Source organism: Stenella coeruleoalba, assembly GCF_951394435.1.
Source record: "Stenella coeruleoalba genome assembly, chromosome: 10".
NCBI classification, from domain to species: domain Eukaryota; kingdom Metazoa; phylum Chordata; class Mammalia; order Artiodactyla; family Delphinidae; genus Stenella; species Stenella coeruleoalba.
In genome coordinates, this window is record NC_137156.1 from 101,083,681 (window position 1) to 101,104,239 (window position 20,559).

The 20,559-nt window shown below is 49.8% G+C and overlaps 1 protein-coding gene across 1 annotated transcript in view; it reads right to left on the reverse strand.

Moving 5' to 3' along the window:
• Positions 1–985: 985 nt before the first annotated feature.
• Positions 986–20,559, reverse strand: part of FGD5 (FYVE, RhoGEF and PH domain containing 5) — a 115,709-nt gene continuing 96,135 nt past the window's right edge. The window contains exons 13-21 of the mRNA XM_079933023.1: positions 17,186–17,269; positions 15,599–15,678; positions 13,269–13,368; positions 12,815–12,952; positions 11,665–11,794; positions 10,789–10,919; positions 8,122–8,250; positions 3,145–3,299; positions 986–2,223 (exon numbers count right to left, since the gene is read on the reverse strand). Of these exons, the coding sequence (XP_079789149.1) occupies positions 2,187–2,223; positions 3,145–3,299; positions 8,122–8,250; positions 10,789–10,919; positions 11,665–11,794; positions 12,815–12,952; positions 13,269–13,368; positions 15,599–15,678; positions 17,186–17,269 (984 nt within the window). The 3' untranslated portion in view covers positions 986–2,186. The remainder of the gene's footprint in view (positions 2,224–3,144; positions 3,300–8,121; positions 8,251–10,788; positions 10,920–11,664; positions 11,795–12,814; positions 12,953–13,268; positions 13,369–15,598; positions 15,679–17,185; positions 17,270–20,559) is intronic.

The window sequence follows — 20,559 nt, forward strand, 5'->3', positions numbered from 1 at the left end:
CGGTCCACTTCTACAAACGCCCGGTGTGCGCTGTGTCCCCTGATCTCTTTGGGAAGCTGGAAGGGTCTCCGGGTGACAGGTGAAGGCACCGGGGCTCAGGGCTCCTGGAGTGTGTTCTGGTTTCTAAGCCACAGCACAGCTTCCTCTCTAGAAACACAGCCTCTGCTGGGGATGTGCCCAGGGGCTTCCCTGTGCCTGGGGAGAGCAGGTATCGTGGGGCCTTGGGCAACTACTCCTCCAGCCTCTGGGCCCGAGTTACTCTGGGCTCACCCAGTGGACAGACAGTGACATGAACATGTAAGACGAGCTGGCCAGAGAGAAGGGCAGGGGAGGGACAATGAACCAAATCAACCAGTAGAAATCGGATGAAATGAGTCCACGCAGAACCATGGGGAGGCCAGGTGAAAACAAGGCCCAGGTAACCAGGCAGATCCTCACCCAGTCACACGCGAGCTGTGCAGGACCTCTGTGGCTACTTCTTTGACAAAACCCAACCAGTATGTTTTAGCTACAACCCAGGTGTTTTTCTCAGGGTTAACTATTCACTGAGAATAAAAGCCCTATCACATCTTCTTTACGGAGTATCAGAAGTAGGATGTTATACAGTAAAAGAGGCCTTCCAGATGACTTCCAGACATAATTCTACCCGGAGCTCAGAAACTGACAATGGGCAGTGGCACGGGCAGGTTGGAGAAGCGCCCACTTCCTTGTGCTGAAGTCTTGTTGTGCTTTCTAAAGGCTCAAAGGGTCTAGAAGGCCCATTTCAATATGTCTGATGATGAAAATGAAAGTCCTCAAAAATTAATAAGAAGGCCTCTCTAATCACTTACTTTGAATCATTAATTAAATGTTTGACCAAACATTTTAAAAGAACTGCAAACTAGAAAAAAAAATTCCCCTAAAAATATTTAATGTAAATAACTCCTGGAGATGGTGCTTTTTACAAAATGTTTGTCAGCAAATGCCTTTTTCAGGGGACAGGGCAGCAGGAAGATGGGGACAGGACATCAGAAAGTGTGATGATGGTTTTTTATTTCGATGAGAGTAACAAGGAGTCCCCCCACCACTCTGCTTTATGTAAAAACACGTCCAGCATCGTGAGCAGCAGTCATCAGCGGGGAGGTGACTGAGCCCCAGGCGCCCAGAGAGGATCTTCAAGCCACTATTTCTGTGCTCCCTCACTGTGTCCAGAGCCACTGGCCAAGACCACGAATTCACCTTCTGATTGCATCTTGTCTTCTCTCCTTTTGTCTCTTTCAAGGCTTCAGGAGGTACAGCAGAAGGATCACCGTGTCGAAAACAAGAAGAGTTCTCACAAGCGTAACGACGTCAGCTTGTGCGGGGTAAACTCAGGAAGGCACACAATAAATTAAAGCAGACCTCTGTCTCTTCGGAGGGTCTGCAGTGACCTCTGGGGGCGGGGGCCGGATCTGCCAGCAGCGGAGTTTCCCGCACTACTCTGGTGTTGGGACTGCCGTGGGGAGGAAGGAATATCTCCTTTCAGAAGCCCTGTCGGTCTGCAGGTCGAGTGGGCGGGCGGGCACTTGGAGGAGAGAGTCCTCCCCTTGTGCTCCAGTGCCACGTGGCCCTGCACCCTCCGTGGTAAGGGAGACCCTCCTGGTGTCGCCTCCTTGCGCCACAGCCAGTACTGGTGGCAGATTAGTCCACAGGACTCCATCTACCATTTACTTAAGTAAATCCCTTGGAAAAAATAAAACTGGAGGTTGTTGCTCAGTAAAACAATAAAGTGCTTTTGATGAGAGTAGCTGTTATTTGCTGGTTGTTTCTCATTTCACCTGAGGCACTGACATCAACAACGTGAAAGGTCATCATGTTTACCAGGAGTAAAAATTGTAAAAGCTTGTTTCTACTAAAAAGCTTGCATTTCTAAAATGTACTTCTCTATTGGTTTCCACGTCTTCATGTTACTAAATTTTAACTCACTACTGGAAAAGGAAATAGTTTATGCCTGGGGCGGGGGTGGAGAACACGAAGACAGAAAAGGTCCATAAATATCCCTTAAGGGTTCCACTTGTGAAGGTGTGAGAGAGGGGTTACAGCAAACAAGGTCAGCCCCCATGCTGAATCGAGATGTGTGTCCAGATGAGTGGAGACACAGATTGGCTTCTGGAAGGGTCCACGCATCAACCTAAGAGTGTACTCTGAGTCCACGTGCTTGATAACTGCTATAACACACTCGCATCTTCCATGGCTTCGATCCACCTGCAACACAGAAGAGAGGGGACACTTGGTGTTGAGGCTCTGCCTGGAACCCTGGTCACGGAACCCATGAATGATGAGACTACGTTATTATTAGCCTGAAGTCAGCAACCGTGTCCTACTATATTTGTTTCCCTAGCATTTAGCAAAACGCCTAGAGTACAGTGCAAAGGTTGCTGAATCAATGCACACCTGTGTGAATGAGTCATAATACAGGCAGACCTCATTTTATTGTGCTTTGCTTTACTGTGCTCAGAGATACTGCATTTTCTATAAATGAAGGTTTGTGGAAACCCTATGTCCAGCAAGTCTAGCAGCACCATTTTTCCAACAGTATTTGCTCAGTCTGTGTCTCTGTATCATATTTTGGCAGTTCTCACAATATTCCAAACTTTTCCATTGTTACTGTATTTGTTATGGTGACCTGTGACCAGTGATCTTTGATGTCACTATTAGAAAAACATCATGACTTGTTAAAGGCTCGGATGATGGTTAGCATATTTTAGCAGTAAACTTTTTTCAAATCAAGGTATGTACATTTTTTTTAGATGTAATGCTATTGCAGAGGTAGCAGACTACAGTATAAACATAACTTTTTACGCACTGGCCAACCAAAAAGTTTGTGACTTGCTTTGCTTCAATATTCGCTTCACTGTGGTGGAACCGAACCCGCAATATGTCTGAGGTCTGGAACCGAACCCGCAATATGTCTGAGGTCTGCCTGTGAATTTAAATCTGCTGTTCTGCTGGAACCCGCAATATGTCTGAGGTCTGCCTGTGAATTTAAATCTGCTGTTCTGCTGTGGCCCGAGGGGACTTGAAAGGACAGGATGGATGGAGAAGAACAGAAGCCAAAGCCCAGGGCGACAGCTCGTTCCCTTCTGAGAGACAGGCAAGGAAACGCACGACTAGTTATTTTGGTACCTCTGAGCCGAATTGGTATCCTCTGCTTTGAAGCTATAAAATACGGTTTTCTTGTGGTAAAGGTGAAAAATAGGTCCTACTTCGCTGCTGCCCTCCTCCTTTTCTGGCGCAATGGTGAAACCTAGGAGGGGCATGCTCTCCAAGGCCACTGTGTCCTGCAGGGAGGCCAAGGGAAAACTGATGTTAAACACGGCAAGATACCCAGTCAGCAGCTTAGCAATCACTGATGCTTCCAATGTAACATGCACGACGAGCCCCTCTGTGTGGGGCATCTCTGGCAACGGTGCAATTATCACACACATACTCTTCACTCCCACTTCCCCGCCAGCACCAGTCACAAGGAGGAAAAGAAACTTAACATTTTGTGACAGCATTTAGGGTCCAGGCACATTCACTTTCATATTATCTTGTTTAATCTTTGTACCAATCACAGAAGGTGTCACCCCCATTCTAAGAAGAAACTGAGGCTCAAGGAAGGTAAATAACTCCCCAAGATCACCCAGCGAGTAAGGGGCAGAGCCAGTGTTTGGACTCGAGACCACTTTCTAAAACCCCACATTCTTTCCACTGACTCGATTTATCAGTGACTCAGATTTCTAGTGTTACCCTCGTTAACGTATTCTGTACTCATCCCCCCAGGTCCTCTTTCACAGCGCTTCAATATGGAGCACTCAGGGTGTCCGTGCTATAGAGCTGCTTACAATTTAGTGAGATGCACCCAGAGAACACAGATGAATCTTAAAATCACAGTGCTTAGTGGAAAAAGAAAGAGCTTTTTATATATAAAGATATTTTTATACACACATATTTATGTAAAAATACATGTTCATAAAGAATACAACTTTATAAAATCACATATAAACAAAGATATATAATTAGTTAAGCACATTAGAATGATTGTGGGAGGAGGGGGGGAGTAGAGTTTGTGTCTAAAAGGGAATCAATTTTCAAAGACTGCTAGATCAGTGCTCCTTTGGCAGCACATATACTAAAATTGAAACGATACAGAGATTAGCATGGCCCCCGAGCCAGGATGACATGCAAATTTGTGAAGCGTTCCATATTTTTATTATACAGCAGAAACTAACACACCATTGTAAAGCAATTATACTCCAATAAAGATGTTTAAGAAAAAAAAGACTGCTAGATCAGAAAAAACTTTTGACAAAATTCAACATCCATTCATGATAAAAACTCATAGCAAACTAGGAATAGAAGGGAACTTCCTTAATCTGACCAAGGGCATCTATAAAATACCTACCAGTAACATCATACTTAAGAGCGAAATAGTGAATCCTTTTCTCTTAAGATTGAGACAAAGCAAGAGGATGCTCACCCTTACCAATTAAATTCAAAATTGTACTGAAACCTCTAAAAAGAACAAAGTTGGAGGACTTACATGACCTGACTTAAGGCTTACTATATAAAGTTATAGTAATAAGACAGACAGTATGGTATTGGCATAAGGTTTGGTAAATATATCAGTAAAACAGAATAGGGAGCCCAGAAATAGACCCACACTTCGTCATTTAATATTTAATAAAGACACCAAAATAATCCAATAAGAAAAGGAAAGTCTTTTCAACAAATGGTGCTGGAACAACTGGATATCCACAGGGGAAAAATTGAGCCTTGGCCCCTATCTCACACCATACACAAAAATTAATTTGAGATAGACCTAAATGTAAAAGCTAAAACATTAAAGTTTTCAAAAGAAAATATGGGGAAAACAACTTTGTGACTTACAGTAGTCGGAAGTTTCTTAGGACATGAAAGCAACAGCCAAAAAAGAAAACATTAATTGACCTCATTATAGTTATAAACTTCTGTTCACCAAAAGATTGATTGATTCATTCATTTAAAAAAATGAACAGACAAGCCACAGACTGGGAAAGAATATTCACAAAACATCTATCTGATAAAAGACTGGTAGCCAAGGTACAGAAAGAATTCCTGTAACTCAATAACAAACAATCTACTCTAAAAAATGGGCAAGAGATCCGAACAGACACTTCTCAAAGAAAAAAATATATATAGCCAACAGACACACGAAAAATATCATTAGTCACTAGGGAAATCTAAATTAAAACCACATTAAGATACTACCACACCCTCACCAGAATGGCTAAATTAAAGACTGACAATACCAAGTGCTGACAAACACATGGAACAACCAGAACTCCCAAATTTACCTACACTGTTGCAGGGACTGTTAAATGCTACACCATTCTGGAAAAATGTCTGCTAATTTCTTAGAAGCCAAATATATACCCTTCTGTGATCCAGAAATTCCAATCCTAGGTATTCACCCAAGGTGAAATAAAAACTATTTTCACACAAAAACCTGTATGCAAAAGTTTAAATTGGCTTTATGCATAACCGCCTCAAATTGGAAACAACTCAAATGTCCTTCAACTGGTGAATGGACAAACTGGTATATTCACAAAACGGAGTACTACTCAGTCATAAAAGAAATGACCTACTACTGAATGCAACAACATGAATGAATCTCAAAAACATGCTGAGTGGAAAAAGTCACACATGATTCCATCTGTATGAAGATCTAAAAGAGATAACTAATATGCGGTAGGAAAAAAATCAAAACAGTGTGTTGCCTCTGGGGATAGGGGTGAGGTGGGGATTTACAGGGATATTCATTAGTCAAAACTCAACAGATAGTATCCTTAAGATTTGTGTACTTCATTATATATAGATTGTACCTCAAAAGAAAAAAAAGATACAGAAATATTGAACTCTTAGGAGGAAGTATACTTGAAAAGCATCAAAAAGTAAGACGGATAAGAGATGAATAGATATTTGTTCAAGGAAGTATAATAAAATGTTAATTGTATAATCTAGTTGATGGTTATAAGACCGTTCACTGTAAAATTCCTTCAACATTTCTTTATATTTGAAATTTTTTAAACATAATAAATATATTAACTAAATAATAAAATATTGGAAAAAATTTAAAAGATTCCTATGTATTTCTGATAGTCACTCTCTCCCAGGACTGTTACTGACAGCAAGTTACATCTGGTTTGGGTTACCTCAGGGTACATGACGGGGCTCATGGTAGTGTAGACAGTGAAAACTGGCTATCCATTTTATCAAATTTTTTTCTTTGATGGAATTTGAAAGCTTGGTCCTGTCATTGGTTTAGGCTTAGTGAGAAACTGTACAAGTTCCTCTCTCTGAAGAAGTGGCTTTGGAAGCATACTTAAATCCGTCTTTTAAAATTAGCCCACACTCTCACTTCCATGACAACTGTTGCTCGGGACCCGGGGCCTCTGGGTTTTCCATTCTCAAACAGGATCCACTCTCTTTGGTGGTTGGTTAATTATCACTAGCCTTTGTTCATCTGTCTAAGCCAGTATTTCTTCCCCAAGTGTGTTTTCCATGAGATGCTCTGTGAGGAAGGGCCTGCTGTCAGGCCACCTTGGGACTCTCCACATCCTGGGGACCCACAATACGCCGTTGTTCGTTAGAGACTCAAAAGCACTACTGTGAGGAAGTTCCACAAACTGTCTACTCAGGGTTCTCTCAGAACCCAGTTCTCAGAGGGCCCCTGCGAGTGTCCTGTGGAATGCCTCCTTAGGAAGATGCCGCTCTGGGTTGCAGCACATTTCAGATTGTTCCAGAAAGATCCACATTCTCCTCAGCACGGAGAGCCCCATCTGTGGACCCATAAGCGAAAGGCCCCCTCAGGGGAGGGCTTGCCTCACACAGTGCCCGAGTCACTCAGGCCCACAGTGGGTCCCCTCTGTGTGTCTGCGTCCCTCCTGGCCTCTGGGATCCCTGAAGATGGGGCTGACTGCAGCCGGCGCAGCTGCAGGCCCTTCATGAGGGAAGCTTTATGCCAGGAAGAAGGCAGTGCCTTCTGCCTGGATGCCAGCATCTGTGGTCAGGGGAGAAGGGCCAGCCCTGTGCTGATGTGCACATCCTTGTGGGTAAAGCACCTACCCTGTGCAGCTGGGCAGAATGCATTTAAGTCCCATTTTCAAAGCGGATTTTGCCTGTGGAAACCATCAGATGGTGGGGCCTGGACACAGAAATCTTTCACATTATCCCACAGGTTCAGCCTGGGCCAGGACCAGAGCGCCCCCTGCTGTACAGCCAAGCTCACACCTATCTACTCCAGAAGCAGGCTTGACCAAGGCCCTCTCTCTGATATTTTAGTAGACGTAAATGTAAGATGTTCCATGATATATATATATATATATATATATATATATACATAAACTTGAGTTTTACTTAGCAGAAGAGTTACCACGAGGCAATATAGTTCCCTGACAAATGCACAGACAAAAAGTAAAGAAGTGGGACTTCCCTGGTGGTCCAGTGGTTAAGAATCTGCCTTCCAATGCAGGGGATGCGGGTTCGATCCCTGGTTGGGGAACTAAGATCCCACATGCCATGGGGCAACTAAGCCCGCGCGCCACAACTACTGAGTCCACGCGCCTCAATTACAGAGCCCAAGCACTCTGGAGCCCATGCGCCACAACTAGAGAGAAGCCCATGTGCTGCAATGAAGATCCAGCATGCCGCAACTAAGACCTGATGCAACCTTAAATAAATAAGTAAGTAAGTATGGTAGCTTCCTCCAAGCTGCTGAATTTTGTCTCAAACAACTGAAGCGGAGAACACAAAGGCGCTCTCTTTTAGGGAGTGCCAGCTTGTCCTGGATGCTGGGGCTGTGATACCCAAATGCTATGCTGCACAGGCTTGCCTGCTGTACCGCCTTAGCCCCACAAAGAAACAGTAAATTACTCAGATTGGAAATGAACGCATGGCTGCATATCCACATGGCGTCCCTCAGTAAACACCTGACCGACGTGGGAACTGACGTGGGAACCAGATGCTAGACTCACACCGCCCTCTGGTGAGGCACAGTGCACACCCCACATAGACAGTCTGAGGCACAAGCTTAACCCACGGGCCCTCACGGGAGAGGAGAGAAAGCAGGAACCACACTACCTCACTGGCCATGTAGGTGTAGAGCACTTTGCCTTTGATGACAAACCAGAGCTTCTTCCAGTGCCTCTTCCCTTTCTTACAACGGCTGAGATAACCGCTGATGGCGGAGCCCTCTCCGGAGGCGGCCACCTGGCAGACGGAAGCAGGGCGGTCAGGGCACCAGGTAGTAGACACGGTTTACACAGAGCCAAAATGACACTGCGAACCCGCTGGCAGGGTGTTTATACTGCTTTGGAATCTGAGACTTGGATGATCTCGGGATCCACCCAGCACCTCAAAGGCAGCAAAACGGTACCATACCTGAGAGACAGGATTTACTGACAGGATTTGCGGATCCTAGACACTGGAATCAAAAACTGCCTGCAGGAGTGCTGCCCCCTGGTGGAGATTCAGATTCCTGGTTCCCTGCCCTCAACCCCCAAGCCCCCAAATTACAAAACTGCAGATATTTGGGGGAAAGTTTCTTCCTTCTAAAATTGATTCTTATACTTTTCAGCTTATTTCTTTCTTATATTTAAGAGGGGATCCCTTTTGTACTGTTCATCTGAAAGGTTTTATGACCTCCTGCCTAATGAGTTTGTTAACTCCTCTAAGTAGTAGTAGTAGTGCTTGTGGTCTGTTGAACAGGCTTCATAATGGGGGCTAAGAACACAGGCTTGGAGTAGGACCAATCTAGGGCTCCAGCACAGGCTCTACCAGCTACTAGAAGGGTAATGTCAGGCCACTTACGTCCTCAAAGTCTCAGTGTCCTTACTAGTAAAACTGGAATTAAGTGACATAAGACGGGTACCTGTCAGGTACAGTGCCTGACCCACAGTAAGTGCTCCATAAATATTCACCCTACTATGAGAGCAATAAAGCCAGGTTTTGAAATCATTTCATCTTTCTCATTTTACAGGTGGGGAAACTGAGGCCCAGAGGAATGGAGGGATCTACCAAAGGTCAAATCCTGACTTAGTTGAAGAGAGGGTAAGAACTCAGATCTCTCAGCAAATGCTCTGAAGGTCAGCTAACTTCAGTGTAGGGAGAGGAAGCTACAACCAGCCGGGTGTTTTGAGAAGTACCAGGAAAGGAACCTGCCCCTCTCCGGGTCCTAGGACTTCTAACACCAGACTCGACTTCTCTCCCCACACTTGACCTGCTGGAGCAGCTCCAGAGGGAGAAAGGCAGAATGTACAGAACACATCAGGGAAACCGACTCTGCGGTCTCCCTCCCTGACAGATGCTCCAGAGGCAGCATTCCTGCAGACCTTCCCATGGGAAGCAGATCTCACTGCTAAGGTGGAGCTCCTGGGGGAAGAGGAGAGGGCGGAGAGGGACGGGCGCCCATTTCTTCTGGGGCTGCTGCAGAGCCCACGGTGTAGTCTTTGCTGAATAACAAAAAGGTTGTCACTTTGGGCAAAAACTGCCAACCTGGCTGGGGCAGATCCACACAGCACCAGGATCACAGTGCCCGGATACCCAAAGAGTGAGAACGGTTCTCGAACTCTGCACCCACAGAACACTCAGGTTCTATGAGCTCAGCTCATGCAGACACCACAGTGTGAGTGAGAGGGTGATCTTTTCTCAATTTGTGGAAAGGGACTAGTTAAATAAATGATGAGACAGCCACACAATGCAAGAAGTGTGAGATTTATGTGTATGAACTACTGTGAAATAATAATACTGAAGATAAATTAACTGGAAGAAATGTACAGAGGACCCAGTATATCATCTTTTGGGTAAAAAAAAGGACCTATGATCGTCTATCTTTATTATGTATATGCACAAAAATTTCTGGAAGGGTCCATAAGAAACTTGATGGTGGTTACCTTTGAGGGGTGGGACTGAAGGAGTCTGGGGAGGGAGAGAAACTCACTTTTTATCATATAGTCTTCTGTGCTGTGAAAAAATTTTTATCGCCTATGTGTTATTTACAAGATTTTTAAAATGCAAAAGGAATTAAGTTAATGGACAGAACTGTACTCATTTAAAATTTGCATCCCCAACACTTTTTTATTACCACCTGCTACTCAATAATGAATATTAATGAAAAAACTTGGAAACAGCTGATCACTCTTCTTTTGACAGCATGTATATTCATGGCACACATTTGTTTGTGGTTGTGATTAGAATACAGACATGTAATCTGGTCCTGTTTCCAGAATGGAATTTAGTTTAGCTAATTCTGAGGTTTCCTGCAAAGAGCCCCACGACCGTTAGGAGGCTCACCACCTGAGCCCGTGTGGGACCCCCAGGGTGAGAGAATGGTGCAAAGCTCGGGGGCGGGGGGAGGGGGCAGGGAAGGGCTGACGTGGGAGACCTGAGCCAGGACAAACAGCTTTAGACCCAAGTGCCCGGGTGATCTGTGCAGTAACCCTGGGGACTAGGTCTAGGCTGCGGGGACAGGTGCAGAGAAGGATGGGAGAGATGTCTCCTAGCACCACCTACAACCACTTGGGCTCCTGTCCTCTGTAACCAACAGGTGTCTTCTCGGTCACCCAGGAGACGGGCCTGTGCTTCAGGGCTGCCTTTGTTAGCGTGAGTCAGGACACCTCCCATTAGGGATCCTCTTTGTCCTGAAGAGCCTGGTCCGGCTTGGGTGGGGGGTCCGTCCCTGTCCACTGAGAAGGACCGAGAAACGTCTCAATCCCCAGCCTCCCATGCAGGTAGCCCCACCTGCCTCACCTCGGTCAGTGCCGAAGGGACTTTTTTCTGCTTCTTGAAGGCTGAGGGGTTGATGCTCTGGAAGACGGATGAGAAGGCGCTACTCGAGAAGCGGGTGGAGGACAGGGGGAAGCTCATGCTCACGGGCCGCCCTACATCAAGACAAGCGCCGGAAAGGGAGGTGAGAGTCCACGCGGATGGGCACAGAAGCCACGTGTCTGTGAAATCTGGGCTCCCGTCCCTCCCAAGATGGGACCCAGCCTCACTGGGGCGGTTCAGCGTGACTAGGAAGACGGGCACAGCCCCCTCTGCTAACACAAAGGCGGGGCTGGGGGCAGGCCTTCCCTGAGTGCTGGCTAGCCCCTCTTCTCCAAGTCTCCATGAGGCTGGGCTGTCCTCTCCGATGGCCTCAGGTGGCCCTGGGGGGTGGGGGAGGGGGAGTCTGGTTTTAGGCCCAGGATCCACCTGCTTTCCTTCCAGCTGACCCTGCTCTGCCGAAGCCTGTCCCCTGAGCAAGGGCTCTCACAGGCCAGCTCAGCTGCCTCGGGCTCCTTTACTGGAGGACCCTCAGCCCCTCCGCGACCATGACGCCTCTGCTCTCCATCTCGTCATCCTTATTGCAAAAAGGCCCCACGGAACACAGGCCTGCAGAGAGGGCCGCTACGCAGAGCAGACGTGAGCGCCGGCCAACCGTCCTCGCCACAGACGCGTGGACCCAGCGTTTCCCAAACTTAGCTGTCCATGGAACCCTTCCCCTGGGTGCACCTATGCACTTTCTACAGAACCAACGTTTGCGGAAATGGTTTCCTCCTTGAGGGCTGCTTTTGTTCAGAGCCTCCCCAGGAAGGTGGTTGGGAGAAGCCACGTGGGGAAGAAAGGGAGGGTGGTCCCCGGTACCTCTCATCAGGCCTGGGATGTCCCCGCCCCTCTTCTTCAGCTCCCCGTAGCAGCCGTCACACACCTTGGCCATGCGGTCCTTGAGGTACTTCAGAGGGTACTTGTTCCTTGAGCAGTTCCGGCAGACGATCTGGTGGGGTGATGCATGTCAGAGGGTCTCACCCTCCCAGCACGCACACAGCGACGCGTCCGCGCCCCCTGCCCACTCGCTCCCACCTCCTCCAGGGCCCCGTGCTCTGAGCACAATAATTATGTTTCTGTGCAGGTGCTTATCTGTTTTTCTTTTCTAAAAATTTCTAAAATACATAACATTATTTTAGTTTCAGGTGTACAATGTAATGATTCAATATACATATATACAGTGGGCCCTCCATGTCTGTGGCTTCCATATCCCTGGATTCAACCAACTGTGGATCAAAAACATTAGAAATATTCCAGAAAATTTCAAAAGCAAAATGTGAATTTGCCGTGTGCTGGCCACTGTTTACACGGAATTCATGCTATGTTTATAACGATTCACATAGCATTTACACCGTATTAGGCGTTATAAGCGATCTAGAGGTGATTTAAAGTATACGGGAGGATGTGCGTAGGTTATATGCAGCTACTACACCATTTTACATAAGGGGCTTGAGCATCCTCGGATTTTGGTAGCCACGGGGATCCTAGGATCCTAGAACCAACCCCCTGTGGATATCAAGGGAGACTGTACGATGAAATGCTCACCACAATGTCCAGCTAGCATCCATCTACCACATACAGTTACAATTTTCTTTTCTTGCATGAGAACTTTTAAGATCTACTCTCTTAGCAAGTTTCAAACATACACTACACTTTTGCTAACTATCATCACCATGCTGTAAGCTGATCTGTTTTTCTGATGAGCCCGTGCCCTTAACCGTGACAGGATGCTTTTCATCCCAGGAAAACCACCACATCCGCTACGACTTCCTTTTGAGAGCTTGCTGGTGTAGTGGGATGGGCCTGGGATCTGGAGTCCTGGTGGGAGGGTATCAGTAAAAGGGGAATTAACTTCACAGGGTTGGTGTGAACATGCCCCACTCTGGGCCCGACACGCAGCAGCTGCTGGACGCCCCCCGGTCCCCACCCAACGCCGCCGCCACGCCCACGGCCCCCGACGGGGACTCACCTTGCCGCAGGCGTGACAGTGGTGGCGCCTCAGGGTGAGGGAGAAGTCACAGCCACAGTTCATGCACATCATCACGTGTGTGACAGGCACTAGGGTCGGGGGCCTCTCCCCCAGGCTGACCCCCAGCCTCTCCCGTATCTGGAACAGCGGAATCGGACAAGCAGTGGGGTCAGGAGACCAACTGGATGGACACCCCCCTACCCCGTACGGGGTGTGCACGTGTGTGGGCGGGGTGGACTCCTCTTCTACAGGCTCCCCTGCAACCCCCAGGGAGCTGACCTCAGTTACAAACGGAGCCGTAGGTGCCAGGCTCTGGGCTGCACAGTGATTATCCTGAGCCGGGCACGGGGAGGACCCAGGGCCCTGATGGAAGGAGATGCGAGGCCTCGTGGGTGTGCAGGGGCCCCAGGGAAACCCAGGTCTGTGAGACGGGTGCCCCAGAAACCCCGCTCACCTCCACGCTATGCTGGAAGGCAGCCAGAGCCTGGGCCTTGGAGTCCTCAGGGAGGGCTCTGCTCAGACAGCTGTGCCACTCGTCCCTCTCTGCACAGGAGCTGTGGGCATGAGCTGGAGTGAGCGAGGGGTGCACGAGGGCTCTGCCTTCTGCCCTCTGGGGGTGGACCACGCCCTGGTGGCCCCGCCCCTCCCCCACACCAGAGCCTCTCTCCCCCACGCCTGAAACCCCACTGGCCAGCCCAGCCACCTGCCAGACGGGCCAAGGCTTGCACCGCGGCACCTCTGCTTCCGAGCAGGCGGCCCCAAATGTTACTTGTATTCGGGCTCTGCCCGTAACAAGGGAACATCCAACACTGCTCCTCTAACTCCCAGGGCTGTTGTAGGGACCAAATGACACGTGTGGTGTGGAGGACTCTGTCGAGGACACAGCACCGTGCAAAAGCAAGGGGTCCCACACTTTAGGGGGGCAGGCTGGCAGGGGGATGAGGGCCAGGTACCACTGCGAGGGTGGGTGGATAAATGCTGGCAACGGTCACCATCCCACTCTCTCCATCTTCCTCCTCAGTTTCCCACACAACTTCCCACTCACTCATCCAAAACGAAGACTTCCCATCCCTGCTCCGAGCCTGGCGGGGTCTCCTGAGTGGTGAGAGCCACACCTGGCCTGAGCTGCCCCAGAGCAGCTTCAGAGTGGAAATTCTCACAGAGCCCCCTAGATGTCATTCCCACCCCGTACTAAGTGTGCGGACTCAAACTAGAAGAAGGGACCAGTTTGGCCTGGGAGGGAGGGTGGTGGGCAGCCAGATGCCACATCCCTAAAAGGAGATGCATGAGTCCCCTGGAAGCTTCAGCATGAAGTAACTGGGGCTAGCAGGAAGGTGACTGGCCTGACAGTGACAGTGGCTCCTTGAGGCCACTGGCCAAAGGGCAGTGCCTCTGCCTAGCAGAGACAGGCAGCCCCACCTGAAGGGCTAAGCGTGGCCTGTCACTACCCTCACTTCACGGTTGGGCGAAATGAAACCACACCCTGGGCCTCCTCATGCCCCTGATTTTACCTAGAGATAAGGAGAGGAGAGGCCATGGAAACCCACCCAGGCATCACCTCCTCCAGGAAGCCTTCCCTCACTTCCCCAGATGGAGGGGTCACTCCTTAGAATCTCCAAGGCTACTTTTTCCCCCTCAGGCAGTAGATAGTAGTGGAGAAGTGCTCTGGCTCACACAGTCCTGCGTTTGAACACCAGTTCTGCCTCACATGGATGTGGAACCCCTCTCTAGGCCTCAACTCCCTGCACATGGGAGGAGCTGCAGGCCCCACCTCAGGGTGGTGCTGAGGATCCGAGGAAGCGCCTGACACCTGGCAGGTGCCCAGTGTATGTCACCTTTGTCATCACTACTATTACAGCAGTTATGCTCTGCTAGGTCATAACTTTCCAACCCGTAAAGTGGGCTCTTCTGAGCAAACCAAGGCTTAGACAGTTTGTATCCTCAGCACAGGACTGGGCACTGAGGACGGGAAAGCGCATCTATGACAGAGCGTGTGCGTCAGGCCGGAAGTCCCATCTCACACCCAGAACCACGCCCACAAAGGGACCTGCTGCCGCCCGGGTCACACGCTGGCTGGGAGGGAAGACACTCCAACCTGGGAAACTCTGTACCCCTACTCTGCCCAGAGAGGCCCCTGGCAGGAGCCCCCGCTCCCTGGTTTCTGAGCCCCTCCTCCACACCCTGGCTTGACCTGGCATTGCCCCGAAAGAGGGAGGGGGGAGCCCTTTCTCTGCCAGAAGCCAGCGAGGAGGGGTCCCCGGGGCAGAGCTCGAGGGCCTAAAGAAAACAGCCATCTCTGATAGAAAGGCCTTACCCCCAAACAGGGAAAGTAAAATGATGAATGCTCACTCCTTATTTTTCTCTTGCTCTCCAGACCTGGAAGCCTAAACGCAGACCATTTTGTAAACTAAGGTGCACTACGCACTTTTCATTGGATGTAACTTTTCTTACTGCTGCAAAGACCCAATAATCCTTAGGGTTTTACAACGATGAGATATTTTTATATTTAAGCAACGGGCTCTGGAAACCCCCGAGATTCTATGTAAAGTTTTATGTGTATGCTCATTTTTTTTTCTGGGGAGAGAAGCCATAGTTTTACCAGATTCTCCAAGAGGCCTGTGATCCCCAAAAGGACAAGAAATAATGAAAAGACAAAAGTCCTTTACCCAAAAGGATACTGAAATAAAAATGACAACACTTCCAGCACCTGTTATTCCAAATGTTCCCACCAGCAAAATCCTGCCCCTTCTGCCCCAGACCGTCCCTCCTCTCCTCTCCTCCTACCTTGCAGACAGGGTCAGGCAGGACTCGGAAGTCTCGATCTTCAGGGCATAGGGCACTTTCTCCATCACAGGGCGGCTGACCTGGAAACCAACAGCGGCCCCTCAGGATGGGGGCAGGAGGGGTTCTGCCACTGCCCCACTCTGAGCCTGAGTTTCCTCATTGTAAAGGGCAAACCTTTCTTACGTGGAAGATGGAGGAGTGTGTGTTTGTGTGTGTGTGTTTGTGTGTGTGTGTGCGCACAGGCATGCGGTGAGGGCTCGGCTGCCGACTCCAACTCTGTGGCCACCAGCCCACACCCAGGAAGGCTACGAGCATCCCTCTTAGAACCCATCGTTCTGGACAAGTACCTGTCCAATGGCCACCCTCCCTCACGGCCTCCGCCACAGACTCCTGAGCAGAAGCTTTGGTTCAAAAAGGGAAGCCGCCTCCCAGCTGAACAAGGTGCTTCCCTTCCCCTTCTCCAGGTTAGGAGCCTCAGGAGCGGGAAAGCCCCTGCAGGGCCCCTACAGCATGTTCCCTCCCGTCCCTCCTCCCTCCCAAATGACAACCCACACCCAATTCCCCCACTTGAGTGCTCGCCCCTCTGACCCTGTCCCCACGCTGGGCTGGAATTAACTTCCTAAAACTTCCTACTCATTGAGAATCCCCTTCAGCTCCCAACCAGCCCCGTATTCGGGACCCAAGTTACAGCAAGTGAGGTCACAGCTGTGTCACTTTCCCTTCTCTCCAAGCTCACCCATGAGAATGTCCAGCTGGGCTGGCATCTCTCTCACATTTAAGAAATACCTGCCACTTGAATAGGTATTTGCACTCCCATGTACATTATTCACAGCAGCCAAAAGGTGAGGGCAACCCAAGTGTCCATGGATGGATGATGGGTACACAAAGTGTGGTCTACACATACGACGGAGTATTGTTCAGCTTTAAAAAGGAAGGAGATTCTGACACTTGCTACCACATGGATGAGCCTTTAGGACATTATGCTCAGTGAAGTAGGCCAGTCACAAAAGGACAAACATCGCATATGATTCCACTTATATGAGGTCCCCAGAGTAGCTAAATTCACAGAGACAAGAGAGTAGAATGGTGGCTCCCAGCGCCTAGGGGAGGGGGGATGGGGAATTAGTGTTTAATGGGGACAGAGCTTCACACTGGAAAGATGAAAAGAGTTCTGGGGTGGATGGTGGCAGTGGCAGTACAACAACGTGAATGTACTTGATGCTGTCAAATTGTACACTTAAAAATGGTTAATTTATATTATGCATATTTTACCACAATTAAAAAAAAACACCTGCTTGTTTCCTCCCTCCAAGCCTTTCCTTATGCATTTCCCTCCTCCTAGGACCCCCTCCTTCTCTCCCTTCCCTATTTGTCCAAATATTATCCACTCTAAGGGACTCAGCTCCCCCACCCAGGAGGCCTCCCTCAGCCTCACTCTCCCTGGACTACCTACAACAGAATCCTGCTGTAACTCACAACCCAGGCTCCCTCACCTCCGCTGGTCTGTGAGCTCCACAAGCAGGGCTGTGTCTCTGCCTCCCCTGGGGTCCCCCCGCCCACCCCAGGGCACCCACCCCAGGTATCTACCTTCATGCTGGCCACCGCCAATGCGTTCTTCAGCCGGTACTTCCCATCCTTCTGGGGATACGTGTACAGGAGCACATCACTCATCTGGGGAGAGGGGAACCCCATCAGACATGTCTTGGCCCCAGAAGGCTGTGCTGGGTGTGTCCTGGAGCATCACTGAGCAGAGGCATCTTGCATTCCCCGTGACCCACACAGGAGAGCAAAACCACTCTGGAGTGAAACAGGACACCCTTCCCCACAATTCCACTCTGACATAGACACCCAGGAGGAACAAATGCAGATGCCCACAAAAAGTCAGGTATGGGGGGTTTCCCTGGTGGAGCAGTGGTTGGGGGTCCGCCTGCCAATGCAGCGGACATGGGTAAGTGCTCCGGTCTGGGAGGATCCCACATGCCGCAGAGCGGCTGGGTCCGTGGGCTGTGGCCACTGAGCCTGCACGTCCGGAGCCTGTGCTCCACAGCGGGAGAGGCCGCAGCGGTGAGAGGACCGCGTACCACAAAAAAAAAAAAAAAAAAAAAAAAAAAAGTCAGGTATGGGAATGTTCCTAGAGGCTTATTCATAACAGCCCCAAAAGCAAACAACCCAAACGTCCATCAACAGGTGACTAGACACAGAAACTGTGATTCATCCACACCTCACAGCCACACAGTAACCACAGAGCAGACAGATACATGCCTGATGACAGGGTTCAACCTCCAACACATGCCAGGGAAAGAAGCCAGACTCTGGAGTACATGCTGCTTCATAACATTTATATGAAGCTCCAGAGCAGGCAAAACTAATCTATACTGATGGAAACAAGGCCAGTGGTTGCCGGGGGTGGGGGTGGGGGAAGGTGCCTGACAAGGGGCACAGGGCAACTTTCTGGGGGCTGGATATGTTCTGTACCTTGACCCAGGTGGTGGTCACACGATGATATACAATTGTCAACACATACTAACACGTACACTTAAAATTGATGCATTTAACTCTATATAAATTAAGCCTCAGGGACTTCCCTGGTGGTCCAGTGGTAAAGAATCCACCTTCCAATGCAGGGGACACAGGTTCAACTCCTGTTCGGGGAACTAAGATCCCACATGCCGTGGGGCAACTAAGCCCGTGCGCCACAACTACTGAGCCCACGCGCCTCAACTAGAGAGAAGCCCGCACAACTAGAGAGAAGCCCACGCGCCGCAATGGAAGATCACGCATGCCGCAACAAAGATCCCACGTGTCGCAACTAAGACTCAACACAGCCAAAAATAAAAATAAATAAATATTTAAAATTAATTAATTAAGCCTCTACCAAGCAAAGTGAAGGAAGGAAGGGAGGGAAGGGGGAAGCTCCTTGGGGACAGGGAGCTGGTGTGTTCTATTCACTGCCGTACCTCCAGCAGTGCAGTAGGTGCTCAATTAATATTTGTTGAATGAACAACTGAAGCTTCCTGCCCTGAAGAAGGGCAGAGATGAAGAAACATAAGGAAAGTCACTTCTCCTCCGGAGAGAGTGTTTCTGTTTGGCTAAAAGTTTACAGCTTGAAGAGCCGATGTCACGCTCTGGGTGGGGCTGTGGGCCGTCAGTCCTGACCCTGCTCTGCAGCAGCTCTGTGAATTTGGACAAGCCGTTGCCCTCTCTGAGCCTCAGCCTCCTCACCTGCCAAGCGGAGGACATCCCTACCCCCACATCACTACAAACATTGAGAGTGGTCCCCAGTGAGCCCCTATGCGTGGGAGCCAAGGCAGACTAGGGGTGTCCTGAGGATAGAACAGGACAAGGCATCTCGGGGTCTGAAATGGAGCAAGAACTCAGGATTTACACTCCTCTCCCTGCAGACAGAGTCTGCTGAGGGGACAGAATGGGTGAGTTTTCCTGCCACCAGCTCTCCTGGCGCTTCTGGCCAGGGTGGTGCGGGAGACCCGGCCTGGGCACTGAGCTGCTGTGTGACCTCAGGCAAACCCTTCCTCTCTCTGGGCCTCACTGTCTAAACAGAGTTGGAATAGACCAGGGTTGGCAATTTTTTCGTAAAAGGCCAGATAGTAAATATTTCAGTTTTTGTGGGCCAGATGGTCTCTGTCGCAACTGCTCAACTCAGCTGCTACAGCCTAAAAGCAGCCACCGACAATCATAAAAGAATGCGTGAGGCTGCGTTCCAATAGAGCTTTCTGAACAAAACAGGCAGCAGGCCGACCCCTGGGTCAGAGGAACCTTCAAAGCCCCTTCTGGCTCTGTTCTTCTAACACTGACAAGAACTACTGGGCATTCCACATGCACTCCTGGGCAGGCCAGGTGCTGGGCTAAGCCCCCGGAATGATCTCAATTCATCCCCCAGCAATTCCCTCAGGCAGGTGCTGTTATTATCATCCCCATTTCACAGAAGGAGAAACCGAGGCACAGACTGGCTAGACAACCTCCCAGGATCACAAAGCTCATCAGCGGCAGAGCCAGGGTCATGAGTAAATGAGGGTGCCTCCAAGTGTGTGCAGGGTAGTGTGTTGGTGGTGGTCACACCCCGCCCACCATGGGGAACCCTCCTGTGTCACTACCACAGCAGTTCCAGCCTCCCTGCGGCTGCCCCTGGAGCCCCTGTTGCCATGGCAACGCCACGAGCACCCAGGGCTCTATGAGTGGTCCAGGACCACGCTGCCTGCCTTGCACTGCAGCACCAGTCAGCCAGAGGGAGGGGTTCTCACGGGAGGTGACAGGTGGCTGCGAGGAGGGAACAGAGGGAGAAGAGCCTCTAAGCTCAGCGCCCCTTGTGCTCTATGAGGAGTGGAGTGACCCACTGAGGTCGGGCTGGGGCCTTGGGACACGTGCCACAGAGGCTCCCCAAACCCTGATGGGCAGCCGCAGACGTGCCGCTTCGGTCAGGCTCAGGATTCCCCTGCTCAGGACCATGAGCCCTCTCTGGAATTCAGTCCCCAAGTGGCAGAGGGTCTATCTGAGGCCTGGTGTAGACCCAGCTCGTGAGTGGAAGACCCCATCTGCAGCCAATGACTCCACGAGACTCACAGAGGTCCTCCAGACACACCACGCTCCTCCCGCCTCTACGTTTGCCCATGCTGTTCCCACTCCTCCAATGCCCTTTCTTTGTCGGCCTGTTCCTACACACTGACTCAGAGCCTCTCTCCTTTTACTCTGCACACAATTGTAACAAAGTGTAAGGAGACTGTTAGGGCAGCCACAACTGACAGTAACAAGAGATGACAGCTAACGGCGAAGGAGCAGAGAGAAAAATTACATCCAGCAGAGAGAAGAACTTAAAAGGCAAAACTACTTGCGGGGCGGGGCGGGGGGGGCATGGGCTGGGTCTCAGGACTGGGGCAAAGAGCTGCTTGTAGCTCAGTAGCCACTGAGGTTGATGTTACTATACCCCAGGCCTGGACACTCCCTGG